This window comes from Chelonoidis abingdonii, chromosome 2 (genome assembly GCF_003597395.2).
Source record: "Chelonoidis abingdonii isolate Lonesome George chromosome 2, CheloAbing_2.0, whole genome shotgun sequence".
NCBI lineage: Eukaryota > Metazoa > Chordata > Testudines > Testudinidae > Chelonoidis > Chelonoidis abingdonii.
In genome coordinates this window covers 180547260-180566791 of record NC_133770.1, presented here as the reverse complement: position 1 = coordinate 180566791, position 19532 = coordinate 180547260, and the positions used below count along the sequence as shown (strand labels likewise).

The following is a 19532-nucleotide window of genomic DNA, read 5'->3' as shown; positions in this document are numbered from 1 at the left end:
TTTGGTCCTGCCATGAGGGCAGGGAACTGGACTCGATGACCTCTCGAGGTCCCTTCCAGTCCTAGAGTCTATGAATCTATGAATCTATGACCCCAAAAAAGACATCAGTGGAAAGTCTGAGAAAAAAACATCACAAAACACCAACACCTTGCAAACCATCACAAGGAAAAGAAAATATTTCCTTTTAATGCTGTAGTTTGCTGCATCTTCTCTTTCCTTTTATTATAGGAATAGCATCATTAGCCAGTAAATTGCTTACATGGCTCAGATTTACGTTGACATTTAACTGACCATTAATCTCATTTTTGTCTTGATGCTTCACTGCCATGAATGTTATCCCTTAAATATAGCAAATTGTTTCATATTTCTTATAATTTTTGTGCCACAAGTTCTATCTTCCCTATCTTTGCTCTCCACATCTTATTTGACACCAGTGGCCTACCAGCTGTCACTGTACTAGTTGCAAATTCTGCTAAGTATCAACACACAGCAAAGTCCGGGCTTTCTCATAGGCAGTAGATTCAAAATATAATGATATAGACAATTTCCATTTGTCTATTAGATTCCTGTTATACAATAGTCATAGCCTAGTATAGGTAGGAGAGCCTATGGCCTGATACAAAGCCCAATGAAGTTAGTAGAAAGACTACTATTGATTTCAAAGGGTATTGGTATCAGGCTCCTACTTAACAATATTGTTCAACATAGGAACAATATATATACATAGTGACAAAGCTCCAGGTCTATGCTGGTGGGTCCCACACTTCCTGGCAGTTTCAGTGGCCTCAGAAGCTCACTAAGGCCCTCAATATGACCTCCTTTTCCCAGTATGGCGGCAAAGATCACAGCTTATTGATCTATTTTCATCACAGGCCAGTATTGTAGATGGAAAGGCGGAATACCCACAGTCTCTGCTGCTCCTTAGAGCTCCATAGGCACCGTTTGGTCTCCTACCTGGACCAAAGTCTGTTTCCCCTCTCAAGGGATCTCTGTAGATCATGCAGGGAGGAAGGGGGGAACCCGAGTCCGCCCTCTACTCCGGGTTCCAGCCCAGGGACCCTAATGATAGCAGCTGTTAGCGGCTTCCCTTCTCCACTGACGCTGCTTTGATTCCCTGGGCCATTTCCCCATGTTCACTTTTCCCAAGCTTCACCCTTACCTCAGGGCTCAGTAATGCTTCCTTTCCTCCAGCTCCTTTCACCTGGGCTCCTCTCCAGAGAACCGGCAAGGAGAATTTTTAAAGCAGTAAAAGTGGGACCTTAATTGGTTCCAGCTGTCTCCATTAGCTTAACAGCCTTAACTGATCCTTTGTCAGTTAATTGAGGTCAGGTGCCAGCATTAGCCTAACAATCTTAATGGGTTAAATTGGCCTCAGGTGTCTTGATTGGCCTGGAGTAGCCCTTGTTTGGCATTCAGGGAACAGGGACTTGCTCATTCTGAGGCTGATATAACTGCCTTCCACTACCCTCTTATATCCTTCTGGCATGGGTCCATCACTATATATATATATATATATATATATATGTCATATTTGAGGCCTCAAATAATAAGAATAAACTTATATAGCAGGAGACAAAAGCCCACAGGTAAGTCCAAAACATGGAGACCTAGGTGAAGGGTCAGAATCTGGGGCCAACATTGACAATCACAGCAGGAACAAAGGAGAGACAAGAGGAAATACAGACAGGAAATCTAATGATCATAGATGTCTGTATACTAATGTAAGAAGTATCGAGAATAAACAAGAAGAATAAGAAATACTAATGAATAATCACAATTACAGCAAACTGGTATCACAGAAACTTGGTGGGATAAGTCACATGACTGAAATATTGGTATAGAATGGTATAGCTTGTTCAGAAAGGGGAAAAAATGAGGAGGTGTTGTCTTATATATCAAAGATGTATACACTTGCATTGTGGTTGAGATAGAAGTGGGAGGCAGACCTATTGAAAGTCTCTGGGCAAGAATAAAAGGGTTAAAAACAAAGGTGATATTATGGTAGGAGGTCCACTATAGATCACGTAAGCAGGAAGAAGAGGTGGACGAGTCTTGTTTTTTAAACAATTAAAAAAATCATCCAAAACACAGGACTTGATAGTGATGGGAGACTTCAACTACCCACACATCTTTTGGGAAAATAATACAAGGCACAGATTATCCAGGAAGTCCATGGAATGTATTGGAGAGAACTTTTTATTGAAGAAGGTGAAGAAAGCAACTAGAGGAGAGGCTGTTCTAGATTTGATTCTGACAAACAGGGAGGAACTAGTTGAGAATTTGAAGGTGGAAGGCAGCTTGGATGAAAATGATCATGAAATGATACGTTCATGATTCTACAGAATGGTAGCAGGGAAACAGCAGAATAAAGACAATGAACTTCAAGAAGGCAGATTTTAGCAAACTCAGAGAATCGGTAGGTAATATTTCGTGGGAAGTAAATCTAAGGGAAAAAAGAGTTCAGGAAAGTTGGCAGGTTTTTTTTAAAAAAAGAAACATTATAATGGGCACAAAAGCAAACTATCCTAATGCATAGGAAAGATAGGAAGTATGGAAACTAGGACAAATTATGAAGGATGAATACAACCCTGCCCCCCACAAGCATGTAGGGACAAAATTAGAAAGTCAAACGCAAAAAATGAGATTAAACTAGCTAGCGAAACACCGGATAACAAGAAAACGTTTTTAAAATACACTAGAAGCAAGGAGAAGACCAAGAACAAGGTAGGCCCATTACTCAACGGAGGAGGAAAAGACAATAATAGATTATGCAGCAATGGCCAAAGTATTAAATGCCTTTTTAGTTACTGTTAACTTATTTAGTGAAAACTGTGATTGGATTATTAACATAGTGAACATCAGTATAAATGGGGTAGGATTTGAGGGTAAAATAGGTAAAGAACAAGTTAAGAATTACGTAGACAAGTTACATGTCTTCAAGTTGGCAGGATCTGATGAAATACAACCTAGAATACTTAAGAAACTGGTTGAAGAGATCTCTGAGCCATCAGTGATTATCTCTGAGAATTCGTGGAGGACAGGAAAGTTAACCGAGGACTGGAAAAAGGGCAAATATAGCACCTATCTATAAAAACGAGAATAAGGACAACCCAGCTTGTCAGCTTAACTTCGGTGCCAGTAATATAATGGAGAAAATAATCAATTTGTAAGCATCTAGAAGAAAATAAGGTGATAAACAACAGTAAACATGGATTGTCAAGAACAAATCATGTCAAACCAACCTAATATTCTCCTCTGACAAGAGAGCAAACCTTGTGGGTAGGGGAAGAAGCAGGCGATGTGATATATCTCAGTTTTAGACAGTATCAAAAGCCTTACTCTCATGAGCTTCTCATAAACAAACTGAAGTAATATAGCCTACAGAAACCAACTGTTTGGAAAACCGTACTCAGTAGTTATCATGGTTCACAATCGAGCTGGATGGGCACATTGATTGGGGTCCCACAGGGATCTGTCCTGGGTCTAGTTCTATTAAATATCTTCATAAATTATTTGGATAATGGCATAGAGAGTACATTTATAAAGTTTGTGGATGATATCAAGCAGGGAGGGGTTGCATGTACTTTGGACAACATGATTAGAATTCAAGATGATCTTGACAACCCGGAAATATGGTCTGAAATAAATAGGATGAAATTCAATAAGGACAAATGCAAAGTACTACAAATAGGCAGGACTAATCAACGGCACAAATACAAAATGGGAAATGACTGCCCAGAAAGGAGTACTGCTGAAAAGGATCTGGGGGTTACAGTGGATCACAAACTAAATATGAGTCAACAATGTAACAGTACTGCAAAAACAAGTGAACATCATTCTGGGATATATTAGCTGAAGTGTTGTAAGCAAGATACGAGAAGTAATTTTTCCACTCAGCACTGATAAGACATCAACTGGAGTATTGTGTCCAGTTCTCAGCGCTACACTTTTGAAAAAATATGGGCAAATTGGAAAGTCCAGAGGAGAGCAACAAAAAAATGATTAAAGGTCTAGAAAACATGACCTACAAGGAAAGATAGAAAAAAATGGGTTTGTTTAGTTTGGAGAAGAGAAGACTGACATAACCGGGTGACATAACAGTTTTCAAGTAAATAAAAAGTTGTTATAAAAAGTAGGGTGATAAATTGTTCTTCTTAAACACTGAGGACAGGACAAGAAGCAATGGGTTTAAATTGCAGCAGAGGAGATTTAGAATAGATGTTAGAAAAAGCTTCCTAGCTGTACAGGTAAGTTACACACTAGAACAAATTACCTAGGGAGGTTCTGGTATTGCCGTCACTGGAGGGCGAGGGGGTGGGGGAGGCATTTAAGAACAAGTTACACAAATACCTGTTAGGGATGGTCTAGGTCAGTGATACTTAGACTGAGGCTCAGGAGACACAGATGGCTCTTTAATGTGATTTACTTATTAACCAATCCAAGTTAGTAAAAGCATCCTAATTGGTCAATATGTTATTAACCAACTGTAGTTGATAAAATAATAATACTTGGTCAGTAATTTTGTTGTGAGAATTTAAACTCAATAGATAGATGCTCGATTAGACAGTAAATGAAACAATGACTACACACTGCTGTGACTCTTTTGGATAATGCTGATGGCTAATTTGGCTCCTGAACCACGGATGTCTGAGTATCACTGGTCTAGCTAATTCTTAGACCTGCCTCTGTGCAGGGGGCTGGACCAGATGACCTACTGAGGTCCCTTCCAGTCCTACATTTCTATGATTCAGTGATTAGATTATCAATTAACCTTTAACAGAGGGATTTTCTGGAAATAATAACCTACATAGTTTTCCAAGTGCATTGAATTTGATCTTCCTGTAAAAGTAAAGCACTTTTTTTTTTTTTTTTACCTATCAACATATAAAGTTCGGCTCCTGTAATTCTGGGGCTGTCTTCTCCTTCTCATTTTCCTTGGTGTAACTCCCCTAAAGTCAATCAAGTTACTGTACTTCTGATTTACAAAAATGCAACTTGGAGGAGAATGAGGAATACATTGCTTAGCAATGTTTCTGTAGCAGTTTCACTCTAGATTTCCAGAATAGGCTCTATTATATTTCCTTTTAGCATCTATTTGAAATGGAACATACCCATTTTAGTGTGCATGAATAATGTTAGCAATATAGAACCTTTTAGTCTCAAATTACATGGCTTCATCCTAGACTCTTGTCTTACTTTAAGTCAACAAAATTATACTCCCCGAATGATATTCTGGACTAAGTTACTGTAGATCAGGGGTCGGCAACCTTTCAGCAGTGGTGTGCCAAGTCTTCATTTATTCACTCTAATTTAAGGTTTTGCATGCCGGTAATACATTTTAACATTTTTAGAAGGTCTCTTTCTATAAGTCTATAATATATAACTAACTATTTTTGTATGTAAAGTAAATAAGGCTTTTAAAATTTTTAAGAAGCTTCATTTAAAATTAAATTAAAACTCAGAGCCCCCCAGACCAGTGAATGTGCGGGCCACTGAAAATCAGCTCACGTGCTGCCTTCGGCACCCGTGCCAGAGGTTGCCTACTCCTGCTGTAGAGTTTATTCAGTCAGTATCCATTTTATATTTTATGAAGTCTACTTCCCAATAAATGAAACCTGAACAGTAACAACCCCTATTAACTTGGGCAAAAAAATATTCTACTAAGTGATTTCCACACCTTTCGAATATTCCCATCTCTTTAAAAAAGGAGCCCTTCACCCCAGGCTTCACAGTTGCTGTGGTTAGTGAAAAAGAGTGACTGTCCTTTATGTACCTGTTCTGATGTTCTTGCAGGACTTGATAGATGCTGATAAGAAAGGTTTGATTTTTAAAACTCCCCATGACACAGTCCTTGTAGATTCGGAATTCCGCAGCAGTAACCGCCTCCCCCTCTGGGATCTGGGACAAGTTAAACTTGAACTCTTTGTGGTGTTGTTGGTGAGGTGTGAACTCCTTGTCATATTCAACTAAAACATTAAAAGACAAAACAGATTGTGACAAACTGAAATTAATAACAAGAGTTTTCTCATACATTCTGTCATCTCACAGCTCTTTACATCATTCATTAAGCCTCATGTTATCCTGTGAGAGAGGAAATTATTTATTTTCTCCATTCTGACGATGAGGCTATTGAAGCATAGAGAGGGACAGATAAAACTGACAGTAAGTCAGTGGCTGACCCAGAAACACAACCCAGACCTCCTGACTCCCAGGTTTATGCTTTAGGCTTCCAATCAAAATAAAATAATATTTGTATCACATTATGTCCAGGGTTAAAGTTAACCAAAAACACCCAGTTCCTCTTCCCTTTGTGGAAGCTTGCTTTAGCATGAGAACTGCAAGGCAGTGGCCTCGGTTTTGGTTAGGTGTCTCTGGTTCCTCCTGCCACACTGATACTCGTAAATAGAAACAAGACATGTAAAGAAAGTGAGACCCAAATTAGGCCACCTGCATTTATTCAAAGAGGTTTGCATCTTAGGATTTGCATTTTCTTCCCCAGAGGTTTTTCCTTTAATGTCTCTTCCCTTGTATACCTTCATTGTGCCTTGTTTGGGTTTTAACTTAATCCATTGTCATTTCGTTTTTGTTCCTTGGATTTTAACATTATAATAATTTGTTTTAAAATGTTTATAAACTACAAAGATTTCTTAAAAAATCCAACAAAGGTGCTCTCACCAATGGAGCTGAAACAGGAATTGTGTCAGTAATAAATAAGTCAACATTATGTTATCAATGTGAACATGTAACTATGGATCAGTGGTGAGGGAAGGATTTTTCCCTAACATGTCAACTTGCTCTTGCTCAAGAAGAAAGACCATACCATTCCCAGCACCCCATCTTCCATCATCTTCAGATTACTTCCTATCTACATAGGAATTTATATGGCTTTTACAACAACATTTGAGTACCTCAAAATGTTCATGAAATTATCCTCACATCATCCTACAGGGTAAGGAGAGACGCCCATTTTATAGTTAGGAAGCTGAGGCAGAGAAGATTAAGTGACTTGTTGAAGGACACAGGAAATCTGTGGCAGAGTAGGGAATTGAGCCCACATCTCCTGTGTCCCAGTCTAGTGACTTATCCTCAAGCTCACTAAGAAAAGAAAAGCCACCTCACTGTTCTCAATACACACACTTCATAGATAGACACTTTTCAACCTTTCATTTCTGCCTATTTACCCTCCACCCCCAACTCCAATCTTCGCTTCCTCTCTGTCCTCTCCCTATTACTAATCTGCAGTTGGAAGCTGTTCTTTCATTTGTGGTGTCTCATCTAGCTGGAACTCTATTGTGGTTCCCTTCAAGACACTTAGTCATTTCCTTCTCTTTGAAGCTTCCCTGGAAATCTTTTAACCTACAACTAACTGTGCACAGCGCACTTTGTAGTACTATGCACTACGGATGCTTTATAAAAGTTACGGTATAAATAGGTGAATTTGCAAATTGTGGTCACAGATAAAGGATTATTAATTTTGGCACCTCTACATCATTAAATATTGGCTCGATCAGTTTAGAATTTACACAAATGAGAGTACTGGCTATTGAGTCTAAGACAATGGTTTTCAACTTTTTTACATTTGCAGACCCATGACAATTTTCAAATGAAGGTGTAGATCCCTTTGGAAATCTTAAGACAGTGTGTGGATCACCCAGGGGTCCACAGGCCACAGGCTGAAAACCACTAGTCTAAGAGCTTCCAGAAAGAGGGCTGGGTTGTCCATTGTTTTCCTTCACTGATTGTTCAAGTAGTGGTATCATTCCGTTCTAATGCTTCAGAATACATTTTTCAATGACTGTATCCTTCCAGTCTTCTTTACTGGCAGGTGTTGTTTTTAACCAAAGGTTTAATTACACTATAGATAGGAATTTTTATTTGAGATTCTAATCACTGTATCTTACTGATGGTCCATGTTGCCACTAAAGCATCCCGTCTAAAATCAGCTTTCAAGGTGGAATGATATAAGAGATTGATACACACTAGCAGTAGCAGGCCTTTATTTATTTGTATGTACTCTGTAGAAGGGGCTGGAATATCTGGTTATTTCTAAGAACATTCCATCTATTTTCATCCCCTGAAGAAAGTGTAATAGAGCATACTTTTGTAAACACTATGTTGGCATATTTCATAAGCATAGAAGAGTCCAAGCAAGAAAAAGGAGGGGGTTAAGATTAAAGAGACAGAGACCAAGATATGAACATCTGCTACAAGATATGTAGATGTCAGGGCCGGCTCCAGGCATCAGCATCACAAGCAGGTGCTTGGGGTGGCAATCTGCAGGGGGCAGCAGTCTGTGTGTTTTTGCCCCCAAGCAGTGCGCCGAATTGCCGTAGTGGAGGGTGCGGTCAGTCTGTGTGCCGTTAGGGCGACACACACATTTCCGCAGTGGTGGCAATTCGGTGGCAGCTTCTATGTTCATCTGTCTGCACAGCACAGCTTCTGTCTTCCGGCTGAAGACAGAAGCTGCTGCCAAATTGCCGCCACCGTGGAAACGCGCGTGCCACCCTAATGGCACATGGACTGCCCCCGCCGTCCACGGCAGAAATCGGCGTGCTGCTTGGGACGGCAAAAACAGTAGAGCCGGCCCTCGCAGATGTATATAGTGATTGGTGATGGAGTGCTCTGAATCAGCTATTGGAGGGATGGGAGGGGAAGAATCAAACACTAATTCTTGCCTGGGAACTTATTAGACCTGCATGTCTCATTTAGCATGTAGCTTTCATACCTCTACATGTTCCCAGATTCTGCCAGTGCAACAGATCTGCACTATGCTACCCACTCTGTCTACTACACTTGCTGCGTAATGTGAGATTGAATCAACATTGTGCTAAATAAAGCAACATGGAGGGAAAAACTACATAGAAAGGTCCCTTTTTCCATGATTTGTTGCAAAAGATGAGATTGGACGAGCAAAAGTAGATGGAGAAAAGAATGGTACGGAAATATGAATAAGGAATGGGGAGAAAACTAACAGGACAAGGAAAAGCCCCAGGAAAGGGTGTTGGGGGAAACGAGAGAGAACAGGAGAACAAGAAGGAGACAGTAAGACTTAAATCAGAAAAAGAGACAGACAGACAAGAAACAAATGAAGGAAACATTCCATGTCTCTTGCCAGTCACAGACAGGAAGCCCTGCCTCAAGATCTGACTCAGCATCAGTAAGGAGCAAAAGGAAAGTGCTGTCCCACCCGATACGTGGTAGGAACACACCAAATATGAAGGGGATCAGTTTTTTCCCATTAAAATGTCTCCGGATTTCAATTTGTAGAAGTGGTGTTTTATTGAAGTACCTCCTCCCCACCTCTAGTCCAAAATATGCACTTAAAAGGGATACAGTCAACATGAAATTTAGTCAATTTTTAAAAGAGTACAAAGTAATTTCAAGTGCAATACAAGCCCCGAGTTCCCATCTCAGTTTTTATGATCTGACAAGCACATTTTTACAATGTTTTTGTTTATCACTGTCATGGTGCAAAAGATCCACACAAATAGGGAAAACTGACAAAAATTACTACAGGGGAAATGATGAAACTGACTGTACTCAAAGTGCTGTCAGAGTAAAGTAATTGAAACAAAGGGGAAAAAAAACTTTTGTTCTCCAATGTCTTTCAGCTACAGTAAACATAGAGGTTAGTGGTTACAGTAGTGGTACAACAAATTCAGAAAGAAGCGTTATTTTTAAGCTGATTTTGTCCCTCTAAAATGAATCCAGAAAGTATCCCTACAATGTCCCAGGACTGGGGAAAAAATTAAATCAAACTTGTATGAAACTAGCATAAAAGTTTAACTGGTTGGTTGGAAAGTTTTTCTCAAATTTCCCATTATATAGTGCAGCATGATGTTTCTCCTTGTATGGGTGGGTTTGGTGAGATATTTAAATTGTATATATTCATTACTGTCATGCCATCAAGTTAAGCATCAGTTGTTTTCATTCTATAGGAAAGCTTTAAACATAAAATTGCAACAGCTGTTTGCAGTGGGGCTTTTTACCATAATTTAGAAACTGTTCAATTTTAACTAAGAACTCATGTTGTAAAACCCACAGTAAACATTGAAAAGCAAGGTTCTATCTGCAAGTGACTCATCATTCAAAGAGCAGACAGTGCACACCAAAATACCAATAGTCAAAAGGAAAAAAACAACTTCTTATGCTGCTTTCCAATCTTTTTTCAATGTGAATTTGTTCAGGCTGGTCTGGTCAATAGTTTGTGAAAGTCCAAACTTCTAACCTAAGGCTTCTGTATGTATCTGAGCTTTATAAACTGATTGTAGAAGAAAAAATAAGGTTGAAAATGAGCTTCATATTAATGATAATCTTCAGGCTCCGAGTATAGCCAATGCTAGCAGAGAAGAACAGCAGAAGATATTGCACCACTATGACAAAAATTACAGCCTTATACAAAAGTTATCTCCTAAGTCACAATATATTTTTCTATTTTTACTCATTCATTATGGAGTTTCTTTGGTACAGTACTGACCTGTAGTATCACAAATAGAAATGGGACTGAGCTGTGAAGTTTGGAAGTGTTTGCATTTGGGATTTTGGTTTGGGCTTATTTGGGCTAGACATGAATATTGTTATAAGAAATGTCTGTGTGTATGTGTGTTTGTACACACACACCTCTACCCCGATATAACGCGGTCCTCGGGAGACAAAAAAAATTTCACTGTGTTATAGATGAGATAGTGTTATTCGAACTTGCTTTGCCCCCCTCCGTTCCTTGTTCCCTGACCGCCCCCTCCAGAGACCCCTGTCTCTAATCGCCCCGAGGACCCCCCCCCTTACCCAATCCCCCTGCTCCCTGACTGCTCCGACCCCTATCCACGCCCCCTCCCCCCAGCACGACAGGCACTCACCGGCAGCAGCGGGAAGCGGAGCAATGTGGCCCCAGGCCACTACACCCTGCCACCTCCAACCCGTGGCGCTCCGCTTCCTGCTGCTGGTGTGTGTGTGGAGGTTGGGGAAAGGATGGCCCCCGCACTCACCTGCGGCGGGAAGCGAAGCGCTGCAGCTGGGAGCTGGTGGAGGTGAACGGGCTGGGGCTGGGCTGTTCTGCTTCCCGCCACTGGTGGGTGCAGGGACGTTGGGGAAAGGAAACTCTCCTCACTCACCTGCAGCGGGAAGTGGAGCAATGCGGCCCCAGCCCGCTCCACTTTCCTTTCCTCAGCCCCAGCCCCAGCCCCAGCCGTGTCGCTGGGGGGTGGCAGGGGGGAGGTGCTGGGGAAAGGTCCTGCACTCACCTGCCCAGTGGGAAGTGCGGGAGGGATCCCTTCCCCCAAGCCCCCTCTCTCTCGAGAGACACAGCTGGGGCGGAGGCGAAGGAAGTGGAGCAGGCTGCTTCCGGCCCCCCGCTAATCCCCCAGGCCTCTCTGGGACTGCAGGACCCCCAAAATAGCCCCCCCCCAGAGCTCCTGCCTCCTAGACCCGGGGGGGAGAGCCCCTGACCGCCGGTGAGACCCTCTGCCCCTTATCCAACCCCTCGGCCCTGGCCCAGCCCTGCCCCCTTAACGCGCTGCTCAGAGCAGCGTGTCAGAGCTTTACTGAGGTCAGGTTATACTGGAGTAGAGGTGTGTATATATGTAATGAATAGAGAAGGTGCCAGTAGCGTGTTACATTAGCTCTTAGCAAATAAATTACTGTATAAATGTAACACTATAAGTCAGGAAATTCAAAGTTAGGCATTTTGTGGATTTGAATTTTGTGCATTTCAATTCTAAACCAATGTTGAAATAGCTATTTTTCCACAGAATTTCCATGTTTTAAAAACAACCTACAACTTGTAACACAATTCCTAATTTTAAAGCACTATATAAGAAAGCTAATTAAATAAAAAAAGAAAGAACAATCACACAATGAAAGAATCTAACCAAATACATTTAAGTGATTGCACCATTATACTTTAATTTGAATGTCTCAAATGTATCTTGCAGTGTAGTAGCTGTGTCAGTCCCAGGATACTAGAGACACAAAGTGGGTGGCTCTGTGTGGCTTGAAAGCTTGTCTCTCTGACCAACAAAAGTTGGTCCAATAAAAGATATTACCTCACTCAGCTTGCTTCTCACATCTGTCTTGGAAGACAGTGAAGCGAAGAATAGTGACAGTCATTTAAATAAATTCTCCTTGGGTAACTGATTTTCAAGTGCTTCGCTATTTCTCCATAAAATATCATTTAAAACATAACTAAGGCATTAGCCTTTATTGAGTAGAGTTGCCAGCCCTATTTTATTGTAAGTCTTGCCATATTTGGCAGAGGTGGTTTTTTTTAAGTCCGAGCTCCCAGAGTCAGGTGATTATGTGACAGATAGCTCTTCTAAAATAAGTTTCTAGCCCTTGTGGTTGCAAAGAAAAGCATGAAGACATGAACTTGAGTGCACTCTACAAGCTCAGCATTCAGAAGGCATAACAAAAAAGAAATCTAAAAAAAGTAATATATTTTTAAAGTCATGATTTTTAGCCCAATGTCATGACTTTTGGGGGCCTAGATTCATGATTTTTGAACACTTGGGGTTGGCAATACTATATTAATTATATCCAAAACCTGAAATCTGAAGTTTAAAAAAAATTGCATCCTGACAACTTTAAATACTCATGTATGTCAAATCACACTTTCATCTTTAATAAATTTGATTTATTAAAATGTAATTTAATAAACCATAATTCCAAAGCAAGTTTCACTTTTTGTATGGCTACAAACATAAGAAATCTCAGCTCCAAGAAGTTCCCCCTTTCCTCTCACCTCCCAAAATTACAATGCCCCTGAAAATAGAAGCCACTTAGAGCCCCTCTTCTCCCACAACTATAGCATTACTACCAAATTGAAGGGCCAATTCTGTACTCCATTAAACAAGTTTTATGCACTAAAATCAGTGGGGTGACACTTACGTAAAACTCATAATGATCACGCCCTTAATATTTTAGCATCAGTATTCCTCATGAAAAACACAAACTATGTGGGTAACACCGCTGGAACCATACAACCACCTCTGACATCTATGTAATAATAGCTTTCAATGGGTTTGCACAGGATAAAATGAATTGGAGCTTAAGAAAAAACTTGTTAGATTTTGTGCAAGATGGGACAGAATCCACCTCCTTCAGCCACGGTTATATAAGTAGATGTAACAATGCATAATCTGTTGAGTACAGAGATGTTATTTTTAACATAAGCATTGAGCAGAACAGGGGGAAAAAATCAAATGGGTTTTGCCTCCATTTTCCATTTGTGAAGAAGCAACTTTGTGAACATCTACATGAGAACTTTCATGCAAGTGTTAAAATCTACTAGCTGGGCATGCATGTGTAAATGACAGAAGAGTAGCATGCATACAAGTAGAGGTCACTTAGAACATATGACTCATAACAAACATTTACATTTACTTGTTTTTGTTGATTTTTATGCCATATTTTTTAAAAAAAAGAGGTTTAATTAGGAGCTCACTTAGAAATGGGTTTAAGGTCAGAAGGAACCACTAGTTCATCCAGTCTGACCTCCCCTATATCACAGGTCACTAATACCACTGTGACATTGCACCTCATAATGCTTTATAGAAATATGCTTATGAGTGTAACTATGACATAACTGGAATATGTTTTATGCTAGATATGCCATGTAACATATCTTTGCAAAGGTTATGTTCTTCTGCACATATTCATCCTATTTGTATGCATGTATCATTTTTGTATCTGAAGTTATGAACGTTGGCTCCATGCTTGTATTTGAAGTGTTTACTGTAGAAAGCACCTAAGGCAGATTTGGTCAACTTAGCATGAAGGGGTTATTCAAGTAACTGGGAGTAGTTGGTTAACAATGGACCTTGATAGATGCCAATCCACATCTGAGCTTTCCTAGAAAACGGAGTCATGCATGGACATGTGACTTGCCCATGTGACTCGAAAACTCCATTTTGTAGTTGGATTCTACACAGGAGGAGAGGGGGGTTTCCACCCATAAGAGAAAAACTATACAAACCCCTGGTTACTCCTCCATTTTGTCTTCAGCTGGCTCAAGAGATAGCCTCTCCACCCCAAAGAGATGCCAGAAAGAAACTGGAACAAAGGACAGTAACTACAGGAGTGTGAATGATTGCTGGACCCAGACTAGAAGGAGGTCAGTCTGTGAAAAAAGCCTATTGAAACATCTGAGATTTACCTGTATTCAGTTTTCTTACTGTATTAGACTTAGACTTGTGTGTTTTATTTTATTTTGCTTGGCAATTCACTTTGTTCTGTATGTTATTACTTGGAATCACTTAAATCTTACTTCTGTATTTAATAAAATCACTTTTTACTTATTAACCCAGAGTATATATTAATATCTGGGGGAGGGGAGCAAACAGCTGTGCATCTCTCTCTATCAGTGTTATAGAGGATGAACAATTTATGAGTTTACCCTGTATAAGCTTTATACAAGGTAAAATGGATTTATTTGGGGTTTGAACCTCATTGGGAGTTGGGTATCTGAGTGCTGGAGACAGGAGCACTTCTTACGCTGTTTTCAGTTAAGCCTGCAGCTTGTGGGGGACGTGGTTCAGACCTGGATCTGTGTTTGCAGCAGGTACGTGTGTCTGGCTCAAATCAGGCAAGGGACTGAAGTCCCAAGGTGGCAGGGAAAACAGTCTCAGATGTTGTCTAGGCACATCAGGTGGCAATTCCCAAGGAGATTTCTGTGATCCAACCCATCACAACCACCGACACACTAAATCCAGCAACTGAAGAGAGACCAAACTGTTACATTCCACGGGAAACTAGACTATTATGTACCTCAGGGTATGGCTACACTTCGAATTTCAAAGCGCTGCCGCAGCAGTGCTTTGAAGTGTGAGTGTGGTCGGAGCGGCAGTGCTGGGAGAGAGTTCTCCCAGCACTGCATGTAAACCACATCCTTTACGGGTGTAGCGTGCAGCGCTGGGAGCCGGGCTCCCAGCGCTGCCACCCTGATTACACTGACACTTTACAGCGCTGTATCTTGCAGCGCTCAGGGGGGTGTTTTTTCATACCCCTGAGCGCAAAACTTGCAGCGCTGTAAAGTGTGAGTGTAGCCAAGGCCTGAGATAAAGAACAAGAAGGATCGAGGCACAAGGTCACTGCCAGTGTGACCTGGGGACAAAATTTTTCACGGCTCCATATAAGGCAATCAGCTAGACCATGAGCATGTAAGCAGGAGCAAGCCAGACAAGCACTTTAGAGAGAATGCTAGGTGCCCCCTCAGAGCTCTGTCCCACCACGTTCAATGTCCTATATCTCCAGCCATGGGCATCTGTGATGCTTCAGAGAAAGGCTAAACAACCCTCCCAGAATACACTGACAGTGGCTGACTGAAACCCTGAAGCATGAACTTTAGGAACACAAGACAAACTGGAAATGAGCCTCAGAGCTGCTAAGCCCTGCCTTCTACCATCCCAAGCAAGCCTGTCATACAAATGCACTCATGAATTTATCCATCTCTTTCTTAAAACTAATTAAGCAGTTTACCCCTACAACTCCTACTGGGAGGCTGTTCCAGGACCTCACCTCTCTAATGGTAAGAAACCTTTCTCTAATTTCAAGACTGAATTTGTTCATGGACAGTTTACATCCATTTGGTCTTGTGCCAACATTGTCCTTTATCTTAAATAGCTCTTCATCCTCTTTGGTATTTACCTCCCTAATGTAGTTCTAGAAAGCAACCATATCCTCTCTCAGCCTTCCTTCTGCCACACTAAACAAGTCAAGCTCTTCCAGTCTCCTCTCATAAAGATAGGACTGCTTTGTGACATTATCTGATAAAATATGACCATGGAGATCATTGTTGCTACCACTGTTCTATAATTGCAACAAATCTTGTACAAAGTATGTCAAGTAAGGTGTCTACGGAAAGGTTATGATTTTCTGGATATGACTAGGCTATTTGTATGCATGTATCATTTTTGTATCTGAAGTTACAAATATTAACTATGTACCTGTATTTTGAATCTTTGCTGCTGTGGTAACACCCACAAGGGTGCAATCTTAGCCCGCAATCTTGAAGGGACTATTCAAGTTAAATGGCCCATCAAGGAACATTTAACTCACAGTGAACCATGGGAGACACCTATCTATACTTAATGGACTTTCCTGTGACTATTCTAACTAGAGTATGGGTGATGGTGTCTACTATGACTAAGCGAAGCAGGCATGGGCGTGTGACTTGTCCATGTGACTCCAAACACCATCATGTTCCCTGTAATTTTCCCAGAGTGAGAGCAATGGGTTTCCCTTCACTTGGCAGAAGCTATAAAAGGCCTTGGAAACATCTCCATTTTGGCCTCTTTCCTGCTCAAACCTCTCAACCATGAACTTATTCTAATGGGAGCATTCTAACCAAAGGACTGAGGACCTTCCAATGATTTGGAAGCAACCAGAGACTTAACAAGCCAGCAGTTTAGTCCATCACTGTTACAATCCTAAACCAAGAACTTTGCAATTATTGTATGTATTTGATTCCTTTAACCAGTTTTAACTCACACCTTTTTCTTTTTATAAATAAATCTTTAGCTATCAGATACTAAAAGATTGCCAACAGTGTGATTATTGGGTATGATCTGAGATATATATTGACCTGGGTATGTGGCCAGTCCTTTGGGATCAGAAAAACCCTTTTGTTTGATTAAACTGGTTTTAAATAACCACTCATCATTAAGTCTAGTCTCTGGGTGTTGAATCCAGGACTGGAAAACCTAAAGAGGCTGCAATTCTGACGTCTTGTTAGTCAGTGTGGTGAGACAGAAGTTTACTTTTGTTGTTGGATTCGTAGCTTATAGGAGAATAACCACTGGTTTGGGGGGGGTGTCGGCCCTATTTTTCAGCAGCTTGTTCTGAATATGGTATTCTCAATTGTGACTCCTGGAGGCACAGTGACATCCTCCATTCCCCTAACCATCCTAGTAGCTCTTCTATGCATCTGTTCCAGTTTGAATGTATCTTCCTTGAATTTATCTTCCATGATCAGTAGGATCCTTAGTTTTCAGTTTTTATTTAATTTAATTTTTCCTGGGAATTTATTGGTGTTTATTACAACAAAAATAGCTGAAGATTAGTGTAAAAAAAACTATTAATTTTTCTGGGTAAATATTGGGGTTTATTTTGGTGGACAGAAGGACAGATTTTCATTTTCTTCCCATTTTAGTACATCAAATCTTTAAGCAGTTATCTGCTAACTGCTCGAAATGTGTATGTGGTAGGCATGAGATACATCAGTATGTTCAGATGTGCATGCACTTCAGAGCTTGCAGGCATGTCTGTTTATTGTATGTGTCTTCTAGACTAGTACATGGCCTTACTTCAACAGGTAGCTTTCCACGACATACAGACTAATGTATTATCATAATATATGTATCTCATGCAACGTATTGTATTTTACTAAAAAAACAAGTTATTTTTTATATATTTGAATGATACAAAAGTAGGGTGAAAAATCAACAAAAAAAAAAAACAAATAATACTTTTTGTAAAACCCAGGTGGGTTCAGTAAAAAATCGGTTCAAACTGAAAATGAAGGGGCTTAAACATGGGTGACCAGAAATGTACACAGTATTCCAAGGCTTTGTACAATGGCATCTCTCCCTCTCTCTCTCTCTCTGAAATGCTTCACCTAATACATTCTAGGATGACATTTTCCTTTTTCACAGCTGCATCACAGTGGTAGCTCAGTCATCCTGTGATTAGAGCACACACCCAGGTCTCTCTCTCCTCTTTCACTTCCAAAAGATTAGGCCCTAACTTCATGACCTGGCCCTTAGTACTATTGAATTTCATTCCATTTTTCACTCCAGTCTTGAAAGTAATCCAACATTTCATGTATAATATTCTGATCCTCCTCTGTATTGATGATATCTCCCAACTTTACATCATCAGCAAATTCCAATAGCACACTCCTACTTTTCATACCAAGGTCATTAATAAAAATATTACCTAAGATTGGTCTCAAAACTGATCCTTGAGGAATTCCAGTAATAACCTCCCTCGAGTCCGATAATTTAGCTTTCAGCAAAAACCATGTCCTGCTCCCCTTTAGTAAATTCCCTATCCACTTTACAATGTTTGTACTGGTCCTCATCTTCCCTAATTTAACTAATTTCCCCCGTAGTACCAAGTCAAATACTTTACCCAAGTCCAAGTATATCAGATCTATAGCACGAAGGCTTCCCTTATCTTAAAAAACAAAAAACAAAAAACAATCATTATTTCCTCAAAGAAGGAAATCAGATTAGTCTGGCATGATCTACCTTTGGTAAACCATATTGCATTATATTTATTTTTTATCATTTACCCCATTACATTTAATTTTTCTTGTTATTGTTGCTGTTCATAATTTGTTCTAAAACTTTGCCTACTACTGAGGTCAAACTAACATGTATGTACAATGTTAACTATTCTCCAGTCACATGGTACTACACCCAAATAGACAGATTTACTAAAAATCTTTATTACCAGAATAGCAATCTCATGTGCCAGTTCCTTCAGTATTCTGGGATGGAAATTATCCAGCCCCACAATTTGAATGCAGTAATTTCTTTAAGATCTTCTTCCATCTCAGCTGTGGTAATTTCCATTTCTTGACACTCATTTCCATCAGCTGTACTGCCTTCATGCCCATGTTCCATATTATCATCCTTTCTGAAAAACCAAGACTGAATGAATACTTTGTTTTTGGGCCATACCTAGATTATCTTTAATCTCCTTCCCATCCACACTGCATAGAGGCCCAATCTCATCACCCCTTAGTCTCTTTTTATTTATATAACTAAAAACCCTCTTATTTAATTACCTTGGCAAGAGCTAATTCAATAGTTCTCACTTTATTCCTACATTTTCCAACTGCCACGATGTAGCTTTCTTTACTAATCAAATGCCTTCTTCTATTCCCTATCTCTCACCTTACTCTGCTCTCTGTTTACTCCTAATACCCTTTTCTAGGTGATTATCCATCCAGCTGGGTCTGGAACCTTTCCCTATATGTTTCTTTCCCCTTTTTTGGGATGCAAATTTCAGACAGTTTTTGTATTGTTGATTTGAAGAAATTCCAAGCCTCCTCCACATTTAAGACTTTGAGCTCTTTGGTCAAGCTGACTTCTTTACCTAATTCCCTTAATTTCCCCAAATCTGCCCTTTTGAAATTAAAAACCTTATTTGAAAGAAAATCCAGCCAGTGAAATTTACTAATGAGGAAAACCTTTTGCTTTTAAATTCACATAGTTTGTTAAGTTAGGTATTAGCTTGCATTTTACTCTTATGCATCATCACTCATAATCACTTAAAATCTATCTTTCTGTAGTTAAACTTATTTTATTGTTTTATCTTAACCAGTGTGTTTGGATTAGTGTGTGTGGGAAACTCAATTTGGGATTACAAGGCTGGTGCATCATCATTTTTCTTTGATGAAATGACAGATTTTCTATGAGTTTGTACTGTTGAAAAGGGTACTGAGCAGTACAAAATGCACATTTCTGGGGAGCAAGGCTGGGACTAAGAATTTCCAGGTTTCTCTCTGTATGTAATTCATGAGTGACAGGTGA

The 19532-nt window shown here is 40.1% G+C and overlaps 1 protein-coding gene across 1 annotated transcript in view; it reads right to left on the bottom strand.

Moving 5' to 3' along the window:
- BMP6 (bone morphogenetic protein 6) overlaps positions 1-19532 on the bottom strand; it is a 180675-nt gene that overhangs the window by 32081 nt on the left and 129062 nt on the right. Inside the window, exon 2 of the mRNA XM_032768608.2 lies at positions 5774-5966. Coding sequence (XP_032624499.1) covers positions 5774-5966 — 193 coding nt within the window. The remainder of the gene's footprint in view (positions 1-5773; positions 5967-19532) is intronic.